Source organism: Coprinopsis cinerea (assembly GCF_000182895.1).
Source record: "Coprinopsis cinerea okayama7#130 chromosome 3 map unlocalized cont3.3, whole genome shotgun sequence".
Classification (NCBI taxonomy): domain Eukaryota; kingdom Fungi; phylum Basidiomycota; class Agaricomycetes; order Agaricales; family Psathyrellaceae; genus Coprinopsis; species Coprinopsis cinerea.
Window position 1 is genome coordinate 3,430,382 of NW_003307542.1, and position 27,589 is coordinate 3,457,970.

The 27,589-nt window shown below is 53.2% G+C and overlaps 10 protein-coding genes across 10 annotated transcripts; 6 read left to right on the forward strand and 4 right to left on the reverse strand.

Moving 5' to 3' along the window:
* Nucleotides 1-89: 89 nt before the first annotated feature.
* CC1G_11813 (FG-GAP repeat domain-containing protein) lies at nucleotides 90-855 on the reverse strand (the record flags this gene model as incomplete). The annotated part of the gene is made up of 2 exons (XM_001830924.1): nucleotides 90-703; nucleotides 762-855. 2 exons carry the CDS (start codon nucleotides 853-855, stop codon nucleotides 90-92), a joined length of 708 nt encoding a protein of 235 aa, XP_001830976.1.
* Nucleotides 856-1,937: 1,082 nt separating this feature from the next.
* On the forward strand, nucleotides 1,938-3,065 carry CC1G_11814 (hypothetical protein; the record flags this gene model as incomplete). The annotated part of the gene is made up of 3 exons (XM_001830925.2): nucleotides 1,938-2,077; nucleotides 2,141-2,228; nucleotides 2,286-3,065. 3 exons carry the CDS (start codon nucleotides 1,938-1,940, stop codon nucleotides 3,063-3,065), a joined length of 1,008 nt encoding a protein of 335 aa, XP_001830977.2.
* Nucleotides 3,066-3,660: 595 nt separating this feature from the next.
* On the forward strand, nucleotides 3,661-9,246 carry CC1G_14294 (hypothetical protein; the record flags this gene model as incomplete). The annotated part of the gene is made up of 4 exons (XM_002911718.1): nucleotides 3,661-4,012; nucleotides 4,230-6,296; nucleotides 6,361-7,584; nucleotides 7,634-9,246. 4 exons carry the CDS (start codon nucleotides 3,661-3,663, stop codon nucleotides 9,244-9,246), a joined length of 5,256 nt encoding a protein of 1,751 aa, XP_002911764.1.
* An 868-nt stretch (nucleotides 9,247-10,114) lies between these two features.
* On the forward strand, nucleotides 10,115-11,368 carry CC1G_14295 (sorting nexin-3). The gene is made up of 5 exons (XM_002911719.1): nucleotides 10,115-10,312; nucleotides 10,421-10,487; nucleotides 10,543-10,586; nucleotides 10,728-10,949; nucleotides 11,137-11,368. Exons 2-5 carry the CDS (start codon nucleotides 10,430-10,432, stop codon nucleotides 11,200-11,202), a joined length of 390 nt encoding a protein of 129 aa, XP_002911765.1. The 5' UTR covers nucleotides 10,115-10,312; nucleotides 10,421-10,429; the 3' UTR covers nucleotides 11,203-11,368.
* An 872-nt stretch (nucleotides 11,369-12,240) lies between these two features.
* Nucleotides 12,241-13,535, forward strand: CC1G_14296 (hypothetical protein; the record flags this gene model as incomplete). Its single annotated transcript, XM_002911720.1, has 2 exons — nucleotides 12,241-12,484; nucleotides 12,730-13,535. 2 exons carry the CDS (start codon nucleotides 12,241-12,243, stop codon nucleotides 13,533-13,535), a joined length of 1,050 nt encoding a protein of 349 aa, XP_002911766.1.
* A 103-nt stretch (nucleotides 13,536-13,638) lies between these two features.
* CC1G_13224 (hypothetical protein) lies at nucleotides 13,639-14,039 on the reverse strand (the record flags this gene model as incomplete). The annotated part of the gene is made up of 2 exons (XM_001830929.2): nucleotides 13,639-13,786; nucleotides 13,849-14,039. 2 exons carry the CDS (start codon nucleotides 14,037-14,039, stop codon nucleotides 13,639-13,641), a joined length of 339 nt encoding a protein of 112 aa, XP_001830981.2.
* A 3,006-nt stretch (nucleotides 14,040-17,045) lies between these two features.
* Nucleotides 17,046-19,363, reverse strand: CC1G_13225 (hypothetical protein; the record flags this gene model as incomplete). Its single annotated transcript, XM_001830930.2, has 8 exons — nucleotides 17,046-17,366; nucleotides 17,419-17,544; nucleotides 17,605-17,793; nucleotides 17,848-18,153; nucleotides 18,204-18,447; nucleotides 18,503-18,603; nucleotides 18,662-18,717; nucleotides 18,772-19,363. The coding sequence occupies 8 exons, from the start codon at nucleotides 19,361-19,363 to the stop codon at nucleotides 17,046-17,048; spliced, it is 1,935 nt and encodes a 644-aa protein (XP_001830982.2).
* A 256-nt stretch (nucleotides 19,364-19,619) lies between these two features.
* On the forward strand, nucleotides 19,620-23,824 carry CC1G_14297 (hypothetical protein; the record flags this gene model as incomplete). Its single annotated transcript, XM_002911721.1, has 12 exons — nucleotides 19,620-19,932; nucleotides 19,987-20,504; nucleotides 20,562-20,766; nucleotides 20,824-21,055; nucleotides 21,110-21,245; nucleotides 21,310-21,485; nucleotides 21,549-21,645; nucleotides 21,698-22,331; nucleotides 22,402-23,017; nucleotides 23,088-23,102; nucleotides 23,182-23,495; nucleotides 23,565-23,824. The coding sequence occupies 12 exons, from the start codon at nucleotides 19,620-19,622 to the stop codon at nucleotides 23,822-23,824; spliced, it is 3,516 nt and encodes a 1,171-aa protein (XP_002911767.1).
* A 1,655-nt stretch (nucleotides 23,825-25,479) lies between these two features.
* On the forward strand, nucleotides 25,480-26,277 carry CC1G_13424 (hypothetical protein; the record flags this gene model as incomplete). The annotated part of the gene is made up of 1 exon (XM_001830932.1): nucleotides 25,480-26,277. One exon carries the CDS (start codon nucleotides 25,480-25,482, stop codon nucleotides 26,275-26,277), a length of 798 nt encoding a protein of 265 aa, XP_001830984.1.
* Nucleotides 26,278-26,692: 415 nt separating this feature from the next.
* CC1G_13425 (hypothetical protein) lies at nucleotides 26,693-27,395 on the reverse strand (the record flags this gene model as incomplete). The annotated part of the gene is made up of 4 exons (XM_001830933.2): nucleotides 26,693-26,832; nucleotides 26,892-26,993; nucleotides 27,046-27,305; nucleotides 27,361-27,395. 4 exons carry the CDS (start codon nucleotides 27,393-27,395, stop codon nucleotides 26,693-26,695), a joined length of 537 nt encoding a protein of 178 aa, XP_001830985.2.
* Between the last annotated feature and the right edge of the window lie 194 nt (nucleotides 27,396-27,589).

Consider the following 27,589-nt stretch of genomic DNA (forward strand, 5'->3'; position numbering starts at 1 on the left):
ACATGGATTCGATCCTCAAGAAGTGGTGGTATAGGTGGATCATGACATAACGAGTCGTTACTCTATCCTCTTCTGACAAAAAGGAATATCTAAGGAGGGGGTCCGTCAACAGGGAAGATCCAACCTCTATGGTCTGCACCAACAATCGCGTCGTAGAAGCACCTTCCAATCCGCTCGTACGCGGCATCGTTGGGATGAGTACCATCTGGAATCTCTGTAACGCCAACAAGCCGACCACAATCGGCAAACACCACCGACCTCCCTCGGTTAGCCCAAGATAGGACAACGTTGGGAAGTGCGGCGTTGTAAGCGTTAATTCTAGCATTTGCAGCAGGATCCCTGTTGGGAGGGAGGGTGGAGACGACAACGAGGGTGAGCGGTGGGAAGTCTAGGATTTCACCAATCATCCTGCTGAGTCTTTCTGGTGCTCTGCCGACATCGATGTTCCTTGTCATGTCGTTGGTTCCGACGAGGACAGTGACGATGTTAGGACGGTTCTTGGGCATTGAGATTCGCATCTTCTCTGCTACATCGTCAATGGTCCGGCCAGACCATCCTTCGGTGTCCTTGTCATGGAAGGTCGAGTCTACGGCGGGGTTGTTCCCGACCATGTTCACGACGTTACCATCTCGGGCAAGTAGATTGTAGAGATCGTCGCGGTATCCATTGCCCTGACTGCTTCCTACACCAAATGTGATCGAGGCTGGCGAACACGGAATTAGCTTTCATGAACGATTCAAGAATAACGGAGATAAACGCACCACCAAGAGGCATGATTCGGCATGTTTTTCCCGTAAACGCAAACGCGTTGGGAAGGAGGGCTGTAGCAACTGCCAAGCAGATGAGGGAACGCATATCTCTGCAGGGCAGCCGATGAAAGAAAAGTAGCGAAAGTACGCGCCTTTATACAGATTTTTCTCCCCCAAGGTGAAACAACTTTGACGTTTCACGGAGATCACTGATTTTGTCCATGCGAATACAGGGATGCGCTAACGCGCAGGGGTTACCAACACGGCTACCGACGAGTTACGCCCTCACGCGGTGCGTAGTTTCGGGTTACAGGGCGATCCACTTACCTAAAGGTTTGGCTGGAAAGTGACTGTGTCATTGGGTATTGTCTCGGCTCCCACCTACTAGCTGCGACTCGGTGAGGTGAGGTGAGGGCAAGAAGAATATTTCCCGACAGAAAACATTGCCCATAGTGTCAGTTTTTCCGAATCTAAGACAGTGAGAGCCGTACGTACCTCGCCCGTACCCCATTGTCATGCTGTATCCATCTAAGTCATGACTAAATGTGCGACTGAGCCGGCCGCAAGCATTCCAAATTGTTACCAGTGAGGAGAGGGCAATGCCAATAAAGGAAAGGCACGAACATGGGCACTGAGATCGGAGCGCGGCGGTCCGAGAGTATCGCAAGCTCGCCTTAACTTTAAATCTGACCCAAGCTGCATCCAAGTCTGGCTGCTCTCCTGACTCCAAATGTCCTTATCGCCCGAGAAAGACTGGGAACAGTGACTGTGACTGATCACATTTGGTTATCAGAATGCAGATAACGATGCACGCGGGGTGAACGTTGCATGCACGAGGCCTCAGGCACTTCAACGCGTTGTTCCTGGGAACTAGTAGCTGAAGGTCCAACTCTCCACAGTTCCTCAATACCGAAGGACGAGACGAGATTCGAATTAGTTCAACCATTATAATATGGGATCACAATCGGGCGAACCATCCGAATCTCCGTCCAATGCGGCGGTCGCGACCACCACCAAGCCTGTCCGACATCAGAGTCTCTATTACGAGACCGTGGTCTTCCAGGTAGCAATCGCCATCTACAGTATCTGACAAAGACTATTCTAACAACAGTTATTTTGGAGATTGAGGATACACTGTTTCGGGTACCGCGTTTCAAGCTCGAGGCGATGTCACCAATATTCGCGAACATGTTCGCCATCCCTCAGGCAACGACCACCAACGATGAAGGAGCACAACCACGGGAGGGAGAGTGTTTCGATTGCCCTATCGTACTAGAAGGATACAAGTCCATTGACTTCGAACGCCTTCTTTTGTTGCTTTATCCAAGGTAAAAGTCGACAACTTTCTGTGTTAGACGAAGGAAAGTTAACAGCGGACCCTCCGTTGTCAGTGGAATTTCGGGTGACCCCGTCGCCCTCAATACCAAGGAGGAATGGATCAGTGTTCTCAGACTTGCTACGGTGTGGGAGATGGGGCAGGTGAGGAGCAGGCGTCCTCTGCGCCTTTCGATTTATGGCTAATAGCGGTCACAACAGATAAGAGATTTAGCGATCTCGAAACTAACCCTGGCATCCATGACACCCGCCGAGAGAATTCGCCTATCCAGAGAATATCGAGTCGCCTCTTGGTTCACTCGTGGTGTCAAAGAGCTCGCCGACTCTCCGCTCTTCCCAGGCGCTACCCCGATCGACGAAATCGCAAGCGAGATAGGATGGGAGACGACGGCTCGGATTATGGCCTTGATCAGCAGTCACCAAATGGCCACAGGAGAGAAGATTCTCCCCACGACTGGGAGTGTCAAGGTTCCATTGACAAGTATCTTCTGTAGACGAAGTGAATGTGGTCGAACCCCTGCAGACAAGCGCTCCTGTCCTCTGAATCACAAGGACCTCCGAGTCTCAGCTACCACAACGTCATCCGCTCTTGCACCCCCACAAGCACCATCTCTCTTTGGAACCTCATCTACTACTCGCCAACCGGCGCAATCATCCACTTTTGGAATGTCGGCTACCGCCACCAACCAACCAGCGTCATCGTCTCTTTTTGGAGCCACAACTACCGTCAGCCAATCATCCTTTATGGGATCAACAAACCCGGCTCCGTTGTTTACCTTCGGTGGGGGAAGTAGCTCGATAAAAACAGCAGCCGGCCAGAATTTTCCCCCTAAACAGACAAAGAACGAAGATACAGGATCTAGAGAGTGCGAGATCCACTGGTCCTCTCTAAAGAGCCAGATACCAGGACAAGTCCGCCGCAGCATCCCAGACAGCACCGTAGAAGCCATGTTTGCTAATGAGCTCAAAGCTCTTCGTTGATTGTAGTTTATGGGCGTTTACCTACTTTAGTTCAATGATAAAGTTGGATTCTGCTTGATGTACAGCTTCGACCACGTCGAGGAATATTATGAGGCGGTGCAACGTCTCGGGCCCCTTTGGCAGTGAGTCGCGGTTCCGGGTTCGGCTGCAATGTACAACTCCCTTTGTGTCCATGTTCCAGTGATGGATCGACGTTCGGGGACGCTTGGGCCTTTGTCCCAACCCAACCCGCCCGTCCAATCCCAATTGATAACCATACCCATGCTCGTCCGCACGAGAAAAGACAACAACAACAAAGCCTATACCAAGGGATCATTACAAGCGTCACAAAAACGCCAAACCCAAACCCAAAAACAACCCACAAAAAGCATTAAAACGGTCCAACCGCACATAGACAAAAAAACCCAAAGGGTCCTAACCGCCCGTTGTCTCTCATCCTTATAAAACGGAAATGAATACGAAGAAAAATATTTTTTCTTTCTCTTCTTGCATACGCATACACATACATTCGACGAGGAAGAGACTTCTGAGAATATCATCACTCACCCAACACGCGAACTCATAGACATACCGATACTTCACGAATCGACTTACCATGGCAATCACGCGATCCCAAACCAAGAGCACCCGCAAGCCCAAGACTCCCTCGCCTCCACCTCCCGCTGCCGGTCCAGCGAGGAAGGCCAGAGCAAAGGCTAAGCCTAAGCCCAAGGGGAAAGCCAAGGTCGACGACGAAGATGTAAACGAAGACGGTGGAGAAGTCGAAGCGCAGGGCGCTGGAAAGGGGAACGGGAAAGGAAAGGCGAAGAGTACAGGAAAAGGAAAGGCAAAAGCGACGGAGGAGGAGGAGCAGGAGAAAGCAAAAGAGCCTGCAGTGAAGGAAAGCGCAAAGACGAAGAAGACAGCGACGAAAGCGAAGGAAACGAAGGCCAAGGCGCAGGTCGCCAGTAAGGCCAAAGACAGAGAGACGAAAGCGAAGGAAGCAGCAAAAGCCAAAGAGGCACGTCTTTTCCACTTTTTGTGCTCATTCATTCCTTCATCGCGATCTCCATCTCTAATGTCCATCCATCACCGTCATTCTCGCTCCTCTTCGATGCGATTTCTTGCTTCGTCCGTCACCCCGGGAAACCGACTGCTAACCGCGTTCTTCCGCTCATCAGGTAGGGGATAAAACCCAGAAGAGGACGTCAGCGAAAAAGGCAGCCGCTAGTACCACTGCCGCCTCTACCACCAACGCTGCTGCGTCGTCTTCCAAGACACCCGCGGCCACCACCGCCGCATCCTCTTCTCGAAAGGGAAAACGCAAAGCCACGAACCCCGAGCCCACACCCGACCTCGAACCCTCGGAATCCGTCGAAGAAGAACCTGCACCTCCCCCCGCACCTCGTAGACGTACGCGATCCCAAGCTCAAACCTCTGAGACACAGACTCGCGCGACTCGCCCGCGTAAACGTGCGAAAAGGGACGAAGAGGAAGAGGAAAAGGCCAAAGAAGAGCCCATCACCCCTGCCATGGTCCAACCACGCGTCGAGCCACCAGCGGCTCCTCGATCGCCTACGGAACGAGCCACCGCGCCTCTGCTACCCTACCCTCCTCTTCCGCCAGCTGCACCCGCCCAATCACCCCAGCCGCCGACAGCCAAGGACAAAGGCAAGGGAAAAGCGAAGCCTAAGACGGCGAGGATCAGCACGGGAGGGAGACGACCCAGATACAATGTGATCAGTGCTCGCGCTCAGGTGATGGCGATGGCATCGAGTTCTCGTGCTGGGCCGTCTGGGACTCAACATACCCCTCATCGCGCTGGACCGTCTGGGACTCAACATACCCCTCCTCGCGCTGTACTGTCAGGGTACCAACATACTCCTCCTCGAGGAGGACCATCCGGGTACCAGCATCATCATTCCCCTCCTCGCGCAGGTCCATCAAATTCGCATCACACCCCCCACCGCACGTCCTCCTCCTCTCAGGACCAAAACCACCAAGACCACGACGAGCTGCCCTACCAAACGCCCATGGTCCAACGCACCTTCCCCAGCCAGCTCCTCGCCAAGCTTTCCAAGACCCCCCGGCTGACAAGCAGTGCTAGCCCAGTAGGACAAACCACTGGGTCGTCGCCCGATGAAGGCTCTCCACCCGAGGAAGGACCGTCACCAGCGCGCCATAATGAAGAAACACAGGACCCCTCCTCCTCCCCCGTGGCGGCAGACTCACCCGAGTCGCTCATCTCGCACATGTCGCCCAACTGGCCTTCCTGGGCTCTACCAAACGCCTCCACGTCGATCGCACAGGGATCATCCGCGAACCAAGCCCAACAGCTTTACCTATCTCCGCCTACCAGCGAACCACATCACCACCACCACCAGCAACAACACCAACCACATACCCAACCACACCCGGGCCACCAACCACCGACTCCACCATCCCACGAGCACACACCGATCCAACCTGACCAACCGCAGCTTCCTGACCCGGGCATCCCCACCAACCAGCCCCAAACGCCGCCCAACGCCCCACTCACACCCTCCTTCCAATTCAGCTACCACAGCTCGCAATTCAGCTCCCTGCCCTCCTCAGCAACCCGCGCCGAGCACATTTTCCACTGGCACCAGCAGCTCCAAGAGGAGGCGCAGTACATCTCGCCCCCGCCCGAGCCTTACCGCTACCCTCCCGGTTTTCGTCCTCCCCTCCTTCTTAGCCAGCAGGCCGACTTGAACGCTGAGGCAGATGGCGCAGACGAGGAGCAGGGGCAGGAGGATGACGGGTGGGGCTATACGTGGAACGACGGACTGCCCAACTCGAGCCCCCTCTCGCCGAGTGGGAGTGAGGCCAGCGGGTTGAGCTATGCGGATGAAGAGGGTGTCGTGGACCGCGTCGATGTGCTCTCCCAGGCTAGCCCCGCACAACGCGGCGGCTCGGGCGCCGAGTCCCCCTCCAACAATCGCACACCCTCGTCGAGGTCGTCAGGCGAATCCGAACCTTTGTTTTTACCCATTTCTTCGTCGCCCGATGAACGCCAAGTCCAACGCCAAGCCCGACAAGCTCGACTCCATCGGGAGACGGAGGTGTTGTCTCCCGGATCGAGGTCGAGGCCGGGGTTGACTAGGTCCAGCGGGGAGACGTCGTCATCTCCCTCTGGATCTGGATCGATGTCGATGTTGAGATCAAGGTTGACTAGGTCCAGCGGCGTGTCGCCTACATCAAAGAGGCTGAGCGCAGAAGCCTCGTCTTCAGGTAGGTTCCCCAGAACCCCCTTCACTTCTTATACCAAGAGACAAACTGACGCTTGGTCTCCCAGATCCGCCCGTACAATCACAACCACGCCAGGTCCCGGTAGCGTCGCCTCCCTCTCCTCCTCCTCGCCCTCCGGCGTTCACAGCTGGCGACGCTGGTGATGGCGCGCTTCCATTTCATCCAGAATCCCCTGCCTATGTCCCACCTCCCGTTGATCCCGCACCTCCAGTTAATCCAGCACCTTCTGTTAACCCATCACCTCCAGTCGCACCACCCAACGCAGTCCAACCGCCCAACCCCCTCGCCTCACCAACAACTCCACCACGCCTCCCCCGCGCGCCAGGTCTGGAACGACGAAGACGGCGCGCGATGCTGCCGCGGATCGCGTCTCCTGCTGGTCCTGTTGGTGCTCCAGGCGGTGCCGGTGTTTCAGGTGGTGGTGGAGGTACTTCAGATGGTGGTGGTAGTGGTGGTGGTGGTGATGGTGGTGGTGGAGGTGAAGGTCCTCCAAACGAAGCCGAACAATCCCCTTCACACAGCAGCTCACCGGAACAATCCATCTCTCTTGCCCAACTTCCCATCTCACCTACCCACCCCATCTCACCCATCCGACAAAGTCAACCACCGGCACTCACCACACCGCCCTATCACCGTCTTCCAGGAACAACGCTCACACCACCCTTTCACCATCTTCCAGCAACACCCACACCAGCCACACCTCCCTCTCAACTCGGAGACCACCCAAGCGCACCTCCCTCTCAACTCGGGAACCACCCAAGCACACCTCCCTCTCGACTCGGATCACGAGGAGACGACCCAAGCACCCCACTCTCCCAACTCGGATCGGACCACCCACGCACACCTCCTTCGCTCCGCTCACCCACCAGCCCGCCCTTCTTCCCCATCACACCGTCGCGCCAGGGCCAGGGTGAGACCCAGCGTCTGCCTGTCTTTTCTCCAGGCGGTGGTGGTTCTCCAAGCGGTCGTGGTGGTCGAAGTTATGGGGGTTCTCCAAGCGGTCGGGGTGGTCGAAGTTATGGTGGTTCTCTAGGTGGTGGTTCTCTAGGTGGTGGTTCTCTACTAGTAGGTGGTGGTTCTCTACTAGTAGGTGGTGGTTCTCTACTAGTAGGTGGTGGTTCTTCGGCAGAATGGGACGACAGGATGGAGCAGAGGATGGAGGAGTGGGAGGAGAGGGAGAGGATTAGGAGGGAGAAGAGGGAGAGGTGGAGGGCGGAGAATCGGCGAGCGGGTAGTGGTGGTGGTGGTGGTGGTGGTGGTGGTGGTGGTGGTGGGCGGGTCGGAGATAAGAATAAGGATAAGGATGCGGATGCAGGTAGAGGAGGAGAACGAGAAGGATGAGCACGAGCACGAGCACGAGAGGGACGAACAGAGGGAACCAAAGGACGATAATCATGAACATGAACACGAACATGAACGTGAGCTTGAGAACGAGAACGAGGGTGAGGGTGGGAGGGAAGAGTACGAGGTGCACGAAGGGGACGAGGGAGAAGACCATGATCGAGAGAGCGTTGCGTGGGCGGGAGAGGGGCGAGAAGATGACGAAATGGAGGAAGACGATGGCGTGGTGGATGGAGACGACGAGGCGGACGGAGACGACGAAATGGGCGGGGACGACGAGATGGAGGACGGAGACGACGACCAAAGCCACATCGAACCCGACGACGACGACGACGAGCCAGAGGAACTACTACCCTCCTCACGCGCAAAACGCGAGCACCACGAACGCGTGCAAGCCGAACAAGCGCGGTGGGAAGCCTTCCTCCAAAAACGGAGGGAACTCAAGGAGCGCTTGCGCCGTCGGGTGGGGGAGAGAGCTGCTTCCGAGGGCCCAGCCCCAGCCCTAGCCTCAACATCGACATCGACATCAACGCGTGCGCCATCCGGAACCGCAAGCATGGCCAGAGACAGAGCGGCCACCGCAGAGTCCACCACCACCACGAGACATTACGCGTTCGTACCCCCGCCCCTCCCAACCTGGACACCCTACGGCAACCCGCGGGAACCCGACGAGCCGGTCCAGGGCTGGCTGCAGCGCGTCGCCCGGGTGTACTGCGAGCGGGTCGAGGTGGAGCGGAGGGAGAGGGAGGAGAGGGAGGCGTGGGTCGTGGAGGAGAGGGAGGAGAGGGAGGAGTGGGAGGAGTGGGAGAGGAGGGAGAGGGAGGCGTGGGTCGTGGAGGAGAGGGAGGAGAGGGAGGAGTGGGAGGAGTGGGAGAGGAGGGAGAGGGAGGTGAGGGAGGAGAGGGAGGAGAGGGAGAGGAGGGAGAGGTGGAGGTGGACGGAGGAGGACCCGGAAGGGGAAGGAGAGGTCGTGTGGGGGTGCGTGATCGACTCGGACGACGGGGAGGAGGACGCGGAAGGGGAAGGGGAGAAAGGGGAAGAGGAAGAGGAAGAGGAGGGAGGGGAAGAGGACGACAAAGGGGATGGGGACGAGGATGAAGAGATGGCGCAGGACGAACAAGAAGAGACGGAACCCCGCCAACTGACAAGACGCGATCTGGCGGCTATGGCCGAAGCCCGGGCTCGTGCTGCCTCACGCGCTCGACGGATGATTCGGGAGGGGGATGGTGACCAATCTTTCTCTCCCACTTCACCTTCTGCTGCTCCCCCCTCCCTTTCAACTGCCGCTTCCCCTTCCGCTTCCGCTGCTGCATCCACCTCCACTCCCGTTCCCGCCGAAGCTGAAGCTGGTCCGTCAAGGTCAAAGTCGAGGTCGAGGGAAACGAGGATGACGAGGGCTGCGACGAGGGCTGCGCTGGAAGCTGAGATGGCTCAGGCTGTATCATCAGCTCCAGTCGTGCCCACTCCGGAAGCGCTGGACGCCGTGACGCAGGGGAGTCCACTTCAGCCTGAGGATGGATCGAGTATGGAGCTTGAGCTGGATCCCGTGGACGACGAGTTGATGTATCCGCCCAGTCCTGCTGCCGAGTGAGAAGTAAAAACGCTTAGGGGATTTGGGAGTTGAGTTGGTGCCATTAGACCTTTAGTAGTGGTGACACGGCGTTTTCACGTACTTGGATACCCCTTTCTGATTTTTCGTGCTCGGTTTTTGATCTTTCGAGGCCCGTTGAGGTCTTCTTAATCGTCGTGTACCATGGCGATTCACAATATCAGATTATACTCATAGTATTCTGTAATATTTTGGTTTTTTTCGTTGAGTTTTCGATAGATACTTCGTGTAGAGTAGGACTCACTTTTAATTCTGTGCCTCCGTTGAATATAGTAATTCTGCGTCTGTCGAAGATACATAGTTGGAGTCAAGAGGGTGTAAAAAAAGCAAGGGCGTGTTCACGAGAGCAAGAAACGGGAGTAGTATCCGCAGAAGAACCAAGCAGGTTCTGTTAGAGTTTCAGTATGTCGTGAGCGGTTCCAACATCATGGTGGCGAGGTAAAGTCGAAGGTGAAAGTGGCAGTAAAAGAGCGTCCAAGTTTCGTGGAACCGAAGGTGTGTGTTCTGGCGAAGTCGTCGCGTTGTTTGTCCTTTTGTACTCTCCAGCGGTCGAGTTATAGTTCGGGAGATAGAGAACATATGCACCTTCCAGGGTGGTTCAAATTCCAAAGGGGCTGCTGACATTCGAGATGGAGGCTCAGGTAAATCGCAGAACACGGACAGTGTGAGCCTGGACCCTCGCCCTCGAGATGCCATTAGCTTCTAGAACAAACACGAACAATGCACAGCCCCAAGAGTCAGGCGACCTGCTCGCTCCCGCCGATGTAAGCTGAGGAACTGCACAGCACCACATCCCACAGACTCATCATAACGACGACAGCAGCAGCGATTAACCGTTAAATCTCTGCTCGACGCTTATAACGACGACAACTAGCACTCGACAACAACGACAGAGATCTCTAGCGGTCTGAGATCCACAGCTGCTTGGGCTTGTTTAGCGGATTCAGACAGACACCGACGAGAAGAAGAGAGAAGGATGACGACTGCCAACCCATTCGCCCGCAGCGCTGTCTTTGAGACGAGTCTTGCCTCTGCCCGGGAGCAGACTGTGAGTATGTCCTCCCTTTCTCTTCGCAACCCTACCCTGTCCACGGCGCCTCCTTCTCAACCTTGTTCAATTGTGTGAACGGTATGCTAACCCAACGCTTATGCATAGATTGAAGAAATGTACAGCGTCCCAGAAAGCTTCCTCGAAATCGAGGTCCGAAACCCCCAGACGCACGGTTCGTATCTGTCCTTTCCTGGAGGAGTCCATTTCTCTGACGTGCGATTGTGTAGGATTTGGACGAAAGATGTATACGGACTATGAGATCGTGTGCAAGGTACGCTTTTACTCCTTTGACGGGATGTAACCCCTTTCTCACCTCTTTCTCTTCGTACCTTTTCTCCCTATCCCATCCGCCTCTCCGTATCATCCACGCAACATTCTTACCACCTACCTCCTCCGTCCCTCCCCACGCCAGACCAACATCCCCGCCTTCAAACTCCGTCACTCCGTCGTGCGCCGGCGTTACTCCGACTTTGAAGCCTTCCGCGACATCCTCGAGCACGAATCCACACGCGTCAACATCCCCACCCTCCCCGGCAAAGTCTTCACCAACCGCTTCTCCGATGAGGTCATTGAAGCACGAAGGGAGGGCCTCGAGAGGTTTTTGAGTATAGTTGCGGGCCATCCGTTGCTTCAGGTGTGTGTTTTGGTATTCTTAGAATTGTTTGAGATTTGTTGGGTTGTTGCAATTGGTTGGACTGCGACGTACGTCCGCGGAGCTTGGGCGGATGGATGGTCCGTCGCTTTCCATCTTCCGCTTCCCCTTCTCATTTCCTTTTTCTTCCTAAAACCACAGACATCACTAACATCTATCTCCCTTACAGACAGGAAGCAAAGTCCTCTGCGCATTCTTACAAGATCCAGCATGGGATCGTTCTCAGTGGGTTTAATCCCACCCCACCGCGGCGGTTCGATCGGGATGAAGGACGCGGAGCGGGGACGAGGACGAGGAGTGCGGTGATGGGGGCCGAGACTGAGAGGACGGCGGAAAGGACGAGGGGGGTGGAAGTGGTGGCGAGCACGATGGGGGAGAGCGAGACGACGAATACAAGCGCGAGTGTGGCGGGAACAGAATCAGAGACGATGTCGGCGCGTAGTGATGGGGCAGCGACGAGCACGGAGACACAGGCGGGAGACGGACGAGTTGAGGAGCTTGGGAAGAGGAGGAAGTGGTGGCACGCCTTCGACGTACCAGGCGATATGTGGTCTCTGTTGGTTTGATGGTTTATCGAGCGCTATTTGGATCCTTAGGCTGACGTGTGTGAACTACATATAGGATTGGTGTTCAGATCGGTTTTTGTCTTCTGCTACTCGATCCCGTCTCCTCGTTGTCCCGTTTCACCCGCTCATGTTTCGTGTTCGTGGTACTGGCTCCCTAAACGCATTCGTGACGCTTTCCTACCTACCAGTCCTCTGATTTTTCTCTCTCACCTTGTTTCGTTTCGTACACATCCTTTCGGCTTCAAGTTCCTCTTTCTTCTTGTTGTTGTACAATACGATCGATCACTTTCTTCTTCTTCCTCCTCTCACTTCACTTCTCTTGTTTATACGCTACTTATGAATCGGTTTTTTTCTTTTCTTTTTCTTTCATTTCTTTACGCTTGACCTCGTGTCTCGTTTCGTGTTCGTCCTCCAGTTTCGTCCCCCGTGTCCTTAGTCCGATTGAATATCATTATCTTTTCTCTTTCTGCTCTATTGCGCTTAGTTTCTAGGCTTGTTATCTCTTGTGTTGACGGTATCTTTCTATGATGATAGATCTGTTTCTTCGCCAGGAAGTTGATTTGGGTTTCCTTTTTTACAGGTCAGCGTTTCAAATTTCAAATTTCAACCCTCGTCGACGGTTAGGCCATATGCAACATCGCATCCCCAGTACGTACGTATGCATCCGCGTTGTTACACCTTCCGTCTCTTGGAAAAGCACTGACTAGATGGCGACCCTCGAGGTTCATTTAGTGTGGTGTAAACATGCCCATGGACGACTACACGATGGGGACGGATGGGATGAAGTTGAAGAGTTGGAAGACGCGCAGGACGCGGAGAAGCGTGGGGAGAGACGGTTGCGAGTCAGTCCGTCAGTTACAACGGCAGGCCACCATGTTGATTCGGATGTTCATGCGTTCATGATCCACTTTGAATCCAAACACCCCTCGGATGGTCGTCGGAGAATAGTAGGTAAGTATGCGTAATGAATCCATCCCTTCTTTCATCAGTTTTTGAACAGTTCACTTTCAGATAGATGGTAGAGCCGTGCACTCCGAGTCGTGGTTGGTGAATATGATGGACGGCAGAAATCTCTTTTACTTCTCTTGACATTACTCGTTACCAGCCGTGCTCGATCCTCCTCCACCCGCATCATCAAGCCTCAACGCCTTAACGTGACCTGGAATTCTGAATCCTCCAACGATTGCCGCAACCAGTCCCCCTCCCACGCTGGATCCTACCCCCTTACCCTACGTCCTCCCCGACTTCAACCACACAAACCCTCACACCCTCGTACCCAACCGGCGCACGGAGGTTCCACACGTTATCGAGCATAACCGCATCCTCGACTTTGTGGAACAGCAGGATCGCTGTGGTGGGTGAACCGGGAGGGAGGTGTACAGCGCGTACGAGGGTGCTCAGTTTTACGGGTGATATGGGTTGGACGGGTATTGGGTTTATCTGGGAAAAGGGTTGCGCGATTGGGTTTATTGGTGGTGGTGGTGGTGGTGGAGGAGGGGGGTTCACCACTGCCACTACCGTCCCCAGATCCTTCGCCACTTGTTCAGGCGGAGGCACGAACGGGAGTGCATCGACCAATGCTCGCACCTCATTCATCGGGTCTGGACCCCATGTTATATGCGAAACCGCTAAGCCTAGGTGGGATACTGCGAATCCAGGCGGTGGACTCGAGCCCTTTGCAGACGGGGAGGAAGAAGGAGGAGGAGGAGACTTGGTTGGAGGTCTTGAAGACGCAGACTCAGAGGAGGAGGGGGAGGAGGAAGGAGATGAGGACTTCCCAAGCCGAGCGGGGGATCGAGTCGTGGACGATATCGACAGAGTGGAGCACGAGGACGAGGACGATGTAGGCGAACGGGATGAGGTGGGAGGGGTATACGCTATCGACGCCATCGACGACGCCGACGAACAGGGCGAGATAGATGGGGAGTTGGTCAAGGACGACGAGGCGGGTCCTAGCGGCGTCCGTGTTCGATTCGACATCCGATTCTCGCTGGGATCGTAGTAGCCGTGGAGGGTTGATGGTGGAGGAGCGTGGTGGTGGTGGTGTTCGGGATAAGGTATGCCTCGCCATTTACGCCAGAACGATGTCTAATGCCCAACGTTAGCTAGGTCGTAAGCATGGGCGGTGGTGCAACGCTCACCTCTTCAACTTGCACGGCCCTTCTCCATCGCAGGATCGCTCTGATGAGTGTCTTGACGCTCTCGGAGCGTATTTTCGGGAGAGACTTGAGGTGTACGAGACGGTTGAGCAACCTTCACGAAGATCACATCAACATTCCATTTGAAGACACGACAAGGGGAAGCAGAATACGGACTCTTCACTCTGCCCAGCAAACACCCGCACATTCTCGCTCTCTACCGCTTTCCCTTCGGAGATCACCCTGAACGCGTGGAGGTGTCGAAGTGCGTCGTCGAGGATGAACTCGGCTTCGTGGAGGAGTTGGACGGTGGATGGGCGGTGGATGTGGAAGGTGGTTAGACGGGTCGTTGGGACCGGCATCCTCATCGTCGCGGTGGGTGGTATCGAGCTGGAGCTGTGGTGCGGTGAAGACGAGGAGGCGGAAAGCAGAAGCTCGGGCGCTGGAAACGCGAGTATAGTCTTCATCTCCAATTGTTGGTGTCGTATCAGCGTCTTCTAATGGGATATAACTCTCCAGGTTATATATCTCCCGACTATCCACAGCAGCTGTTTCGAGAAGTCTAATTATGTCAAGGCAACCGGGGGTGTTTTACTCCGTTCCGTCTCAGCTCCAGACAAACTCTTCAGACTTGTATGACTAGTGCCAACTTCCGCCAACTCCCGACGAGGTAGGATGTGGGTGGGAGTTAACGTTGAAACCTTGGTTCTCGTGGGCGGGTTGGGTGGGTGGGTGTATGTCGGAAATGGAGGTCGGAGATGAATATGCGTGTTCTGTGGGTGTGGGTATGGCGTCGGGGTGTGGTATTAGACAGATGATAGATGATAGATGATAGATGATAGATGGGTTAAATAGCTGACTGGGAGTTGTGTGCTGGGCTTTCGGAGGTGCAGGCGGAGTACGATAGTGCCGGTGTCACTTCACAGCATAACCCCGCACATATAAATAGCTCGCCGTGCTGCCCTCAATGCTTCTTTTTCTCTCAAACACGCCAGAAACCAAAAGCTGCCGACGAAAACAAGCATTGTGATTTTATGCTAGGCGGGTTGAATGGGGACTAGTGTTCATTGGCGGTGAATTCGCGAGTCGCAATCACCCGAACGCAGACATCGGTATTCAAGTTCTGACTCGAAACCTGATCTTTCTGTTTGGATGTGAACGGGATATTCGAGTAGTCACCGTTCAAGTATCCCCGCCAAGTAATACCGAGCACGTCCAGACGCTCACTCCGACCATCCCTTGCCCTCTCATTTCGTAGAGAATGATATCAGAAACGCGAAAAGAAGCAACCAAGTTGTGGCAAACCACGTTTCATCACCTTCTCAAGCTCCCGATGATCCATGAAACACAACTCAGAGACACCTCTAGCCGCCTTAAATTTATAACTCCTGCCTTAACAACACCACAGGACACCACGGCGGAGTTCCAGATGGGGAATTCTTGGAAGCAATATGTACGGTTGAATTTGAAAAACTGCTCGGCGCTGCGTTGGGTTTCGGGGGACGCCACTTCTTGCGTCGACTGAGTTCGAAATTGGGGGATGACTTGAATTGGGGGACTATGCGTCGCTTGCGATAAAGCCTGACGTCGCCGCTGCACTGTTTCACAGTTGCCTTTCTGGCTACTTACTCCGACTTGGGGTAAACAGATTTTCAGGACCGAAGCTGAATCGTCGGTCACCGGTCAAGGTTCATGCATCATGCTAGGCCGTGAGGGGCAACACCGGCGGTGGCGTGGGTAGGGAATGTAAGCCTTAGGAAGAGAGTGAATGTAGGAAACACCGTCTAAACATCGCAATATCCACTTAGCCACGATTAATCAATTCCGAAATAAGCGCCGAACCAGGATTAAACGCCCACGGGGCCTAAAAATAGCAGTGGAGTGGCGTGCTCGCCATGGGATTTCTGGTCTTGGACAGGTCTGAATCCACATCTCTGAACGTAGATGACGATTGGATCAGGTGACGGGGACATGAGAAGCCCACATGAAGCATTCCCTTTTCGCAATGCACGCGCCTCCAGAAGGCTCGGCGGAGAAACTTGCACCGAAATCAGAACAAAATCCCATAGCCACTTAATTCAAGTCGTACGTTCAAGTTTCAGTAGTAGACGGTCTAGACCGAAAGATAGTCAGCTTCCAAGACTGCATGTGAGAGGATGACGGTGCCACACGACGAAGAAGTGAATTCATCAACGCGCCTAGCGCATCACGGAGTTGAAAGTCGCAGCGAATTCATTCCCAGATGACGGTTGGGAGCCGCTTTGGTTTCTCAAGAGTGAGGACAAGCGGAGCACCCGATGGAGAGAGTCGAAATGGAGAACGTCGGAGTCCTGTTTTGGAAACTTGCGATGATGAGTCGACCGTGCAACGAGCAGCTGAGTTGGAACTTGACTGGGCCTTAGGGTGCGCCGTGGCTCAGTTGAGTTTGAATTTTTGTGACATAGAAGTTGGACCTGTCAAATGCAGAGAAAAGGGGTATATGTAAGTATATCACAACACTCAGATCGCACTGGGAAGTTGCGAAGTCGGCGTCATAGTTCTATGGGGAAGAAATTCTAACGGAAGCAAATCGACATGGGCGGTTGAAAAGAGGCCGAGTCTTCTTGGAGGCCAAAATGGGAACCTGGAGGAAGCCCGATTGCGGGAGATGAGAATGGAAATTTTGCTTCACACCTGATGAAATGAGCGAGGCTGAAAGACGAGTCTTCGAAGAGAATATGTACTCCTGGTATGTAAGTGTTTCCTGGTCAAAACAGACAGACAGGGTGAGACCTACGACCGTCGCTGACAGTGCGGGAGAAGGACCATTGTTGGAATCGACCAACAGATTGGACTGGGATTGCCCACTAACACCAAAGGAGCTCAAACGTAGACCTGGGGCACCACTGAACAACGTTACAGGAGCAGCCCGATGTAAGAGGCTCGTAGAGACTCCTCAGCTAAGATGCATTGCGGGCTCTCGATGCGGAGCGCACCCATGGATAGATAGTAGGACGCGGGCGGCAGGCATACATCAGCAAACCCGCACGCGTCTGATGGGTCTTGCCCAAGGCGTTTAAGACCCATCAGACGGCAAGTCCGCGCGACTTGAGCCAGGAGGTCCCTTTCTTGGGCAAGCTGGCTTCGTCTTGAGCAAGTCTTTGGCAAGACACACTCAAGACGATCCAAGTCTCATCCAAGTCATCCCCAAGACTTCCCAAGACGCGATGCTATCCCGCTTAAATGCACGTATAACAATGCAAATGATTTTATTTACCGTCGTACAGTTAAGAAATAACACGAGGTTACGATAGCAACTACAAAGGTTGAGTACAGTACGACCAATAAGGGGAACTAGCAAGTATTAAGATACGAGATTTGCGAAACAAGCACTACTAGCCATCGACTTCCTCGGGCTCGATGTCGGAAGACTCTCGCACCTCCAATGCCATGAACCGCTCGTCCTCCTTCGACGGTTTTTCGACGTGGCCAGCAGTCTTGAGAGAGGCGGGGACAGGTTGACCGGTAGCCAGACAATAGGCTTCACGAGAGCGCTTGATGATGTCACGCCATTGGCGTTTGTTGAGCTGGGCGACGAGAGCCAGATATTGGTTGGCCCGGTTGCCGTGCGCTGAGTGGCTGAAGCTGCCGTGACCGCGAACGCTTGCTGGCTGGATTCCGTTGTTCTCGCCCCAGAGTTCATGGGCGCGATGGACCTGCTACGTGTCAGTCATTCAGACCTGGGAATCGTCCAGCAGCAAAACGCACCGCGAGCACTGACAACGTTAGACCTCCCGGATACTGCTCAAACTCGAAGCGGGAATTCTTGTGGGTGCTCAGCACAAACCCGAATGTCGCGAGCACGTGTGGAGTGCGGAAAATCTTCCCTTTAATCTGAAGAGCAATGTGCCGGATGAGTACCGGTGTAGATAGCAAATAATGAGATGCAACTACCTCGGGTTTCTCGTAGATGAAGGAGAAGGTTGCGCCGTTGATAGCTTCTTCGATGTACAGGATGCGCTCTTCGACATTTTTGTACTTTTCCGGATTGTCCTCTTCGCCGACATTGAAAAAATGTGCAATGCCGTTGGCAAGCGCCCAGTCGGCAACTGCGCTGCGGTGCTCATAACCGCGCTGCGCGAGCTGTAGTACAAAGGCTCAGGACACGGAGAATGTTAGAGCAAATATAGGACGTACCAGACGGTAGACGACGCTGGAGGTATTGAGGTCGTCGATGTTTTTCCCGGTGAGTGGTGCAATCAATTTGTTGTAAAGGTACTCGATGTTGGCAAGTGTGTCTTCGTCCGTTCCAACATCCCAGATCGTATTGAGAGACGCTAAATAAGCGTACCAAGTGGAGCAAAGAGCCGTCTTCCAGACATGTAGTTGGGCGGCGGTAAGGCCCAAACTCTCGTTGGTCGGTTTCTTGGAAGTTGATTTGGCTTTGGCTTTGTTTGGAGCATCGACCGCCTTTGCGGGTTTGTTGAACTCGAGCTTCACCATCTACATACACCGCCGTTAGCCCACGTTTGCCTTAACAGATGACCACGCACCGAAGAATTGGCCTTAAGCGGACCCTCTGCTCCCACAGAGGCTTCGTTGTCCATGTCGTCAACCAGGCTACCCGGGACGGCCATAATCGCAGCGGATTTGGCAGGCTGGTTGTCGGGAGATTGCAGGTTAGTCGGTTTCTTGTTTGTTGCATTGTTGCGCCAGTTTGACGGAAGACCACCGCGCTTTTCGATAGTGGTCTCATGGATCTTGTTGATCTTCAGGCGCTTGTCCACCATGGGAGGCCTTCGAAAGAACACAGAAAGGTAAGTCTGAGTCTACAAGTTTGGAAGCCACGTACTCAAATTCTCCCTTCCTTTTCTTCTCATCCTCCTCAGCCGCATTGCGAGTCACTTTCGACATGATCTTCTCCCTGAAATTCAACGCCTTGCCTTTCCGAGTCTGGAAGTTAATTGAGTGAGATCAAGACTCTTCACGTATGAGGTCAGGGGAAGCACACCGTGACTGGAGGTTCGTCTTCTGACTCTGACCCTTCCGACTCTGTGTCAGTTTGAGCTAATCCAAAAAAATGATAAGTTATTGTTGGTTCATAATCGTCATCAAACCAACCATCCTCAACTGGCATCGCCACATCCCTGTTCCTGTTATCCGATGTCGATGCCATGGCGTCCAGGTCAATACCTGCAGTTGACAGCAAGTCCTTGAGGATTTCCGCAGCCTCGCCCGAATTGGTGTCCTCCATGGCTTCGTCGCCACAATCATCCGGCGTTGCACCTTCGAAAATTGTTGGTCCTTTCTTCAAGGGTCCCAGCATCTTGCGTAGCTTTGCTATGGCCAAATCCTGCGGACTGGCACCTTCGACCTTGGATCCCGAAGGTTTGGGAGTCTTCTGGGTTGTGAGCGTGCTGGCATTGCTATTTGCCGTGGCGTTTGGGGCAGTTGCTGACGACGATGGAGATGTCGCTGATGTCGAGGAACGAGTGACACGTCCCATGCTTGGGGGGATGGCAGTGCTAGCAGGGGAAGGAGAGCTGGGTAGTTGGCTTTCTTCGATGCTGGACTGTGCGACGAGGGCCGACCTCTTCGGTTTTGTTGGTGCTTTTGATGCCAGATCCATTTGCTCGAGTTGGCTCACTCGGCGAGCGGGAGTCGTGGCGGGTGGGTTGCTTTTATTCCCCTTCTTCTTTCGTCTGGTACTCATTGCGACAGTAGACAGCGATAGAGGGTGAAAAGTGATTTGAACGACGTCGATGGATGAGGTGAGAGTTCAAGTTACTGACAGAAGATTTTTTCCGAGTTTCTGACCCGGTTGTGTCCGTTTGACAGTGTGTAGTCAATTGACTTTTGTAATCATGTCTCGGAAATTCGATATACCCTCTCTCCATTCTCTTCCATCATTTGCCGCGTCTCTGAGCAAGTCCGAAACACCAAACTCTCACTTTTACTCTTTACACACCATGTCCCAAACCAATCCCCTGCTCACTCGAATCTCTTGCACGGTCAAATCATGCATAAGCACATTCTCGAATATCGGCGCAAGAACACAACACTTCAACCGCATGCATCGGAAGAAGCCCAACACAATACCGCCTCTCCAGGAGCAGGAAAATCGGTCCCGCCATGACAGCCTATCGCCAGCCAGTGGTGACCTACCACTACCGACGACGTTGGACGATGTTCCTATGGATGGAGATGAAGATATTAGGAGTGGGGATTCTTCAATGCAGGCGGATGACAGGTCTGCGCATGTGGCCCACGCTTCGTTCCATGGTGCGTCCATTTTTCTATGGATTGCAGAAATGGCATTAACAATCTATTTTCAAGGTGTGAGGTGCTCGACGACCGGTGTTGACCTCTCAGAAGAAGAAATCGCTCGAGGCCCAGTCAGCCCTTCCCAGCCCGATTATAAACCATTCAACGATCGAACACATTTTGAAATTACCGACTTTCTTTACCGCCGTGTTCGCATGCCAGCAGGCCGTGTTAATGAGCTCATGACGTTGTGGGCTGCTCATGCTGTAATGACTGGTGGCTCGCCTCCCTTCCTCAACAGCGACGATCTCCATGCGACCATCGATGCGATCTCACATGGCGATGCACCCTGGAAATCATTCGCAATCTCATACAACGGTAACGACATCGACCCTCAAGGAACCAGTGCCAGCTGGAAGTATCAAGAGTATGAAGTGTGGTTCCGGGATCCGCTCGCTGTCATCCGAAATATGCTGTCAAATCCGGATTTCGACGGCGAGTTCGACTATGCACCTTTCCGCCAATTCAACCGTCACGGAGAGCGCGAGTTTAAGGATTTTATGTCTGGGGACTGGTGTTGGGCTGAAGCGGTCGGTGGTCTAGTTTTCTGATTTTATTTCCGTCTCATCGCTGATGAACGACACTAGAATAAAATCCTTCGCGCTCATCCTACCACACGAGGGAACCTTCTCGTCCCCATCATTCTCGGTAGCGACAAGACTACTGTTTCAGTAGCAACAGGTCAAAATGATTACTACCCGCTGTATCTCTCAATTGGCAACATCCACAACAACGTGCGGCGGGCGCATCGGGAATCTGTCATTCCCATCGGCTTTCTGGCTATTCCCAAGAGTATGTCCCTTGATCTTTCGTCGTCTATTGGTACTTACTCACAACTATTGACTTCAGGTGAACGGAAGCATGACTCAGACCGCCAATTCCTTCGTTTCCGACGACAGCTCTTCCACACCACACTCCAGGCAATATTGGAAAGCCTCAGGCCATACATGGAAGAGACCCCAGACATCACCCTCTGCCCTGACGGTTTCTACCGACGCGTCACATACAGTATTGGGCCATACATTGCCGACTACCCGGAGCAGGCACTCCTTGCTTGTGTCGTGCAAGGCTGGTGCACCAAGTATGTGAACTGTTTTTTTTGTTGTAAACTAAAGCCCTTATTGACGACGTATAGATGTACAGCTTGGGTAGATGATCTCGACAACGATAAAGACGCTTTTTTACGGACCCACGAGTGGACGCAAACGATGATTGATGGTTTCGAAGCTCAGGAGGTATGGGATGCGTACGGTATCATTCCTGATGTCACCGTAAGTCACTCTCCTTCTTCTGTGGCTAGCGTGATCAATAACAAGGGTTCTGTCATCGTTCCAGCCTTTTACGCAGTCCTTTCCTCGTGCGAACATCCACGAACTCCTCGCTCCGGACCTCTTACACCAAATCATCAAAGGAACTTTTAAAGACCACCTCATCTCGTGGATAGGAGACTACCTGGTGAAAGAGTATGGTGAAGCGATGGCAAATACTATCTGGGACGATATTGATCGAAGGTGAGCGCATTCAGCTTTTTTTTAATGGTACTAACACCCGTTTCATTGATGACTGGCTCCTAGGATATCTGTGGTCCCACCCTTCCCTGGTCTACGACGATTTCCCGATGGCAGAAGATTTAAGCAATGGACCGGCGACGACTCCAAGGCATTGATGAAGGTGTGTTTATTGGTCTACAGGACGAATTTACGCTTACAGCTCCACCGAGTAGGTTATCCTTCCTGCACTGGTCTCCAAGGTCCCCGATGATTTTATCCACTGCATGGCGGCTTTCCTCGACTTTTGTTACCTAGTCCGCCGATCTGTCATCACCGAAACCGACCTCAACACTCTCGACGAGACCCTTGCTCGTTTTCACCACTACCGCGAGGCCTTCCGGAAGGAAGGCGTTCGAGATCACTTCTCACTTCCTCGGCAACACGCTCTGACCCACTACCGGCTTCTTATTCAACAGTTCGGCGCACCAAATGGGCTGTGCTCATCGATCACGGAGGCAAAGCATATAAAGGCAGTGAAGGAGCCATGGCGTCGGTCCAATAAGTACAACGCTCTTGGTCAGATGCTTCTGACCAACCAACGCATCTCGAAGCTCGGCGCACTTCACGCATATCTTAAAGCCAAAGGCCTTCTCGAGGGCACCATTGCCGATCACCTCCACATGCTTTTGCAACAGCTTCAGGACAGTGTTGAGGAGATGGACGGTGACCTTAGTGCCACTGAGGATGAGGACGAGGAGGGGGAGGAGGACGACAGTGAATTAGCGGACGAAGCGGTGGAAGATGATGATGGAGGACCGGTCCCTGGGGTGGACATCCTGGGAGAGGTGGTTCTAGCAAGGACACCAGGTGCGCCACATGGATATTCTTCCAAAAGAGCATGAAGTCACTGACCTTTAGTCGTCTTCCCGTGGTGCAGAGCGTATTTCCATCCCCAACATCAAAACACTGGCAGACCAGCTCAATCAAGCTCATTTCGACCTTGTCTACCTTGTCACTACGTTTCTTGAAGAACAGCTCGAAGCTCGACACCGTCACCCGCCGCCCGTGGATCTCTTGAAGTGCAAGAAGATTCGAAGATTCAAATCCGCCATTGCCACATTTTGCGCGCCCAGTGACCCCTCAGGTCTCGGAGGACTGAAGACCGAACGTATACGGGCGACGTCATCATGGAGGGGTCAGGGTCCACGTTACGATACCGTCTATGCAGTTGTCAACGAGGGACTCGAGGGGATGCGCGCACTTGCAGTCCTGCGAGTCAAGGCTTTCTTTTCGTTCGACTATGACGACCAGTACTACCCCTGCGCACTGGTGGAGTGGTTCTCTGTGGTCGGTGATCGACCAGACCCACTCACAGGGCTTTGGATTGTAGAGCCCGATGTCAACCGCCGTGGGGATCGGGACACGACCGTTGTCCACATCGATACGATATGGCGCCTGGCTCATTTGATTCCTGTTTACAGCCATTCTTGTATTCCATTTGAACTTCATTTCTCCGATACTCTTGATGTATTCCATTTGTTCTATTCAAACAAGTATGTAGACCACCATGCTAATGAAATTGCCTATTGAACTCTGCTCAAAGTGGCGTGAATGATTAGTCAGTGAAGCTACCAAAATGTGCGCTGACAAAAGCATCAATACGGGTTTTTCCTCTGCCCCTCGAACACTCACTCTCTCTCGCTTGCTCCATGCCCAGAAGGAGCATCGATCCCAATCTAAAACGCGAACGATCCCCTTCTAGCTCGCCACCTTTCCGTGTGCCTCCACGTCGCTGCCAATACAACTGGTCCAATTCCCCCGACCCCAATCGCCCCCCTCCCCTCTTTGATATTGACACAAGCCCTGTCCGACCGATAAAAATTCCACCCTTGAGGAGCCGTAGGAGTGATTCTGCAACCACCACGGCAGCATCAGCTCCTAGAAGCTCCAACGCACCAATGGAAAAAGTGGAGAGGGAAGATAGCCCTGAGGGAATGGAACGGCAGAAGATCGGGTTATACCAGGAAAACAGTGCGTAACAATCTCGACTCCTTTGGTACTTGAAGATATCTGACCATCCTGCCGGCCGTATTCTGCCAGAAACAGCAGAGTCAGCATCGTCTCTCGGACAGTTCAAGCCGCCCCGACTCACTGATCTTACGGTAAAGGAGCGAGGCATCGAAGAAGAAATCAAGGCGAAGATCAATCTACTTTCAGATACACGGCTTCAGCAAGCTCGGTCTGAGATTTCGGTTCTACGCGCAAAGCTTAAACTTCAGGAGACATGGGTTGAGCGGTTGGAGGCGACGCTGGTAGCAAATAAAATCCCTCTCCCAGACTTCCCGGTTGTTCACATTTGAATTGACTTTTTACCCTCGGGTTGTGGTCTTTGTGGTAGTAGTGTAGATCTGCAGTAGTATAAGTATACTAGAAATAACTATTTCGTCATTAATGCCCCATAATGAACCAGTTTCGAGACTCGAGAGACCCGTGAGCGCCGGTGGCTGTGACAGGAGCAATCTTGGTGAGGCCCAGGACTGCGACCTCCGTGGAATGCCATATTATAACGTGGCATTCAATTTCATGACAGAAGGTCAACGATATACCTTTCCTGTACAATTATATATACTCCGTTAAGTTTGTAATACGACGGACCTCGAGCATCAGTGAAAAACCGGACTGGTGCCCTCCAAGCCCCTCCCCCCACAATTGACGTCCCTTGGAAGGTCATACGTCATCGTGGCATTCGATTTTATGGCAGATATACATTCTATTAGCATTCTTATACCTATATATGTACTCGTATTGTCTTACAATACGACGGACGATGAGTATTTCTCGAAACACCTTGTGGTCTTGGGCGCGTCTTGACGCGGCTTGAAATTGATCTGGCTTTTCCGCGCGCGTCTTGATGGACTTGCCCCAAGCCACCGAAGCGCGGCAAGCCACATCAGACGCGTGCAGGTTTGCTGATGTAGTGGCAGTTGAAGCTGACTGCAAGGGGCGAAATTCGGGTTACCGCTACACAATATGGCAGGTATATTCTCCTTGCAGAAATCCGCTTTGCGTCGGCGTGGCTTAGAGGCGGCGCCGTTGCCTGGATAAGCTGTGAATCCTGTCGCTGGTAAGTACCTTGTCGCGCAGGGATATGGGTAAGTCTGCCTCGTGTGCGACGTGACAATAGCTTGTAGCCTGGCTTGAGATTGAGACTATCGTCCTATGCACCCGACGTGACTGCATGGAATCTTTAGATTCGGGCGTTCTGCGGGTAGTCCATGCGCGCACCTAAAGGAACTTTACTGAAATGACAGGTGTGCTCGGCACTTAACCTCGCCTATAAGCCATATTACTCCTATGGATGTCCGTTGACGATTCAGAATTCACTTCAGAATCTCATCCTTGGGGAGCAGTAGCCATGGCGATTAACCCACTCCAAATCTTCGGTGAGACTCCATCATCGACCACCATGTGCGGTTTCCTTCAATCGAACCTTGAGGCAATCCGGACAACATAGCATGAAATACATTAGCTCACGGATATATTAACAATTTTAACAGGAAGTACCAGGCATTTTGAGACGCGAAAGATGGTCCTGTGCCTAAGCGCCGGTTAAGCGCTTAGAACCGTCAAACGCTCCCTCGCGGGTTACCGTTCCTCAGGACTCGCCACAGCTCCCCAGGCGCCTGTGGCATGAGTGCACTATTGGGTCATGTGCCACATAACGACGAACAATGGTCCCAACATCTGTGTCAATGGCGAACAGCCTCTCACGGACACTTGGAACTTTCCAATTTTGGAAGTTAACCTGCCTCTCTTTGTCATAGAATGGGGCACGTGCCCGTCCGTTTAAAAGGCCAACTGGGGGCCACACGCTTGGTTCTTTCTTTCCTTCACCGCCATCACATCTTCCTTTCCAACGTTCGCGTCTGTTGAGACCCGACAGCCTAGGACATCCCCCGCTAGTACTACCCTAGCTATTTCGTTAAGCGCTCCATCCGACTGCATCAAAGCCACAATGGTTGGGAGAAAGAGGCCCTTCAGCGAGATTTCAACTTCGCCCGGTTCCTTCCCCCTTCCTAAGCGCGGGCCTGCTGTAGAGGCATCGCAGAAACCTGCAAGCACCAGTCACGCTGACCGGGGAAGCGACGACATTATTGAGAGCACGGACTCTGAGACCGAAGAGAGCGACCAGGAGAGTACGGACGAGTCTGAGGATGAGGTTGAGAGTGTCCCGCGCAAGGTGCCTACCTTCCTGTGCAAGACGTGCAAGAAGGGATTCTCTCCGATGCTCTATCTGCACGAGATGGGTGGCGAGTGCCCAGGAAAACCAACCACCCCGCCCAACGAGAAGTCGACTAACGAAAAGCCTCAACCACCAAAGGAAAAGCCTCAGCAAAAGCAAAAGCACCAACCAAAGCAAAAGGCGGCGCCAAAAGAGAAGACGGTCTACTGGTGTGCGATGCCCGACTGTGCCTACACCACAACTTCCGTGGCTTGGTTCAAAAAGCACTGCTTGAAGCGACACAACAATGACCAAACCCAGCCTGGATGGGATAAGCCCGAGATTTCTGATACTGAAAGCACTGTCCCCAACCCCAAGGCCACCACTGAAGCAACCCCCGACACCACTACCATTGCGCCGACTTCTGAGAGAGCCAATAGTCCGCCTATCACTGAGTTCACTCCCGAGCCTGTTTCTGGACCGTCGACTCCTCCACTGCCACCAACTCGCATTCTTTCGCCCACTCTCAGCCTCTCCTCCCTTAGTAGCCTCTCCGACATCTCTGAGGAGGGAGACTCAGAGAGCGAGTGATTTCAAACTATCTGATCGACAACAACTCTACATTCAAGTTTTCCGTTTGCAATCCCTTCGACAATGCATTTATTCAGATCTAAATATGCATACCTGTATACCTAGTAAGCAGAGTGTTTACCCTAGAGAATGTACGCGCGTGAGCAGCAATATAAAGAGATTAGTATTACAACAGTGGTGTGGGCTGAGAAAGAGAACTTGGAGAACGAATTTCGGACTAAGGAACTGAAAAGACCTTGTATCGGACAATCCCTTGGAAGAGCAGCAAGTCTTGTCGTTGCGCATATGAATGTAACGACAACTCAAAGGCAAGAAAGAAGATTCTGCAGAGCGATAACGGCGGATAGCGCGCCAGATCCCGGAATCAGCCAAGTGAGTTACAATGTGTTATACTGTGAATAACGGCGAGAATGGATTAATCTTCAGTCAATATGTACAGTGCAGCAAATACCAATCCAACGATGGATGCTCCGATAGTCGCTATCCCTAATGTGGCCACAGGGAATCGTCCAGTCATCACCAATGTTCTCTGGACCAGGAAGAATCGAAAGGTCCCTGAAGAAGCAAACTCCGCGTCAAACCCCGCATCCAAGGACACCAAAGCCACAACGTACCAATAATCAGAACCAAGAGACCAGTCGCAATTGCCAGAGCAGCAAGAGTACGAGCTGTTTCATGGCTAGGGCCTATGCCAATATGTAATAGCTGCATCATCGCTACCATACCGTCGTGAGCAACGCACTCGAGAGACCAAAAGTGAGTGCTCACCAACTCCAGCGGACGAGAGGGCAAGGCTCGTTCGAACGTACGCCATAAACGTTCTTTCGGAAGCCAGATGATCTCTGGCCACAGAGCCATTGTTCAGGAGGACCAACTGGGGACCAGAAATCGAGCGTGGCTCCTCGATGGGATCGACCAAATGATTGTGGATTGATTTTGGGCTCGTTGCGCCGTCATAATAGACGAAGTTGGCTGTGGGCGAAGGATCCCGCGAGGTAAGCCGACGCCAGAGGTCAGAAGGGCGACCTCTGTCTCAGAGGCCAGTCAATAGTTGACTCGAAAGACTGCCAGCGGACTGCGTACCGTGATGTATTCGGCGTCGCGTTTCCTGATACCATGCGCTACGTTTTCATGTGTGTCGCTTGAAGACGCTGGATAACGGTCAACATAGTCAAGATCCATCTCTCTTGACGGTTCGCCTGCAACCAGTGGCGTTTGGCGGTTTCGTCAGGTTGAAAGAGAATGGCGACTTTCCGATCAGTGTTCAGCCGTTACTGATGCCTTGCCATGTGTTGCCATCACCATCAAAACG

Coding starts and splice junctions, on each gene's coding strand:
- CC1G_14295 (XM_002911719.1), top strand. CDS start 10,430: ATGTACAGCGTCCCAGAAAGCTTCCTCGAAATCGAGGTCCGAAACCCC. Junction 10,488..10,542: donor CCGAAACCCCCAGACGCACG/GTTCGTATCTGT, acceptor GCGATTGTGTAG/GATTTGGACGAAAGATGTAT. Junction 10,587..10,727: donor ACTATGAGATCGTGTGCAAG/GTACGCTTTTAC, acceptor TCCCCACGCCAG/ACCAACATCCCCGCCTTCAA.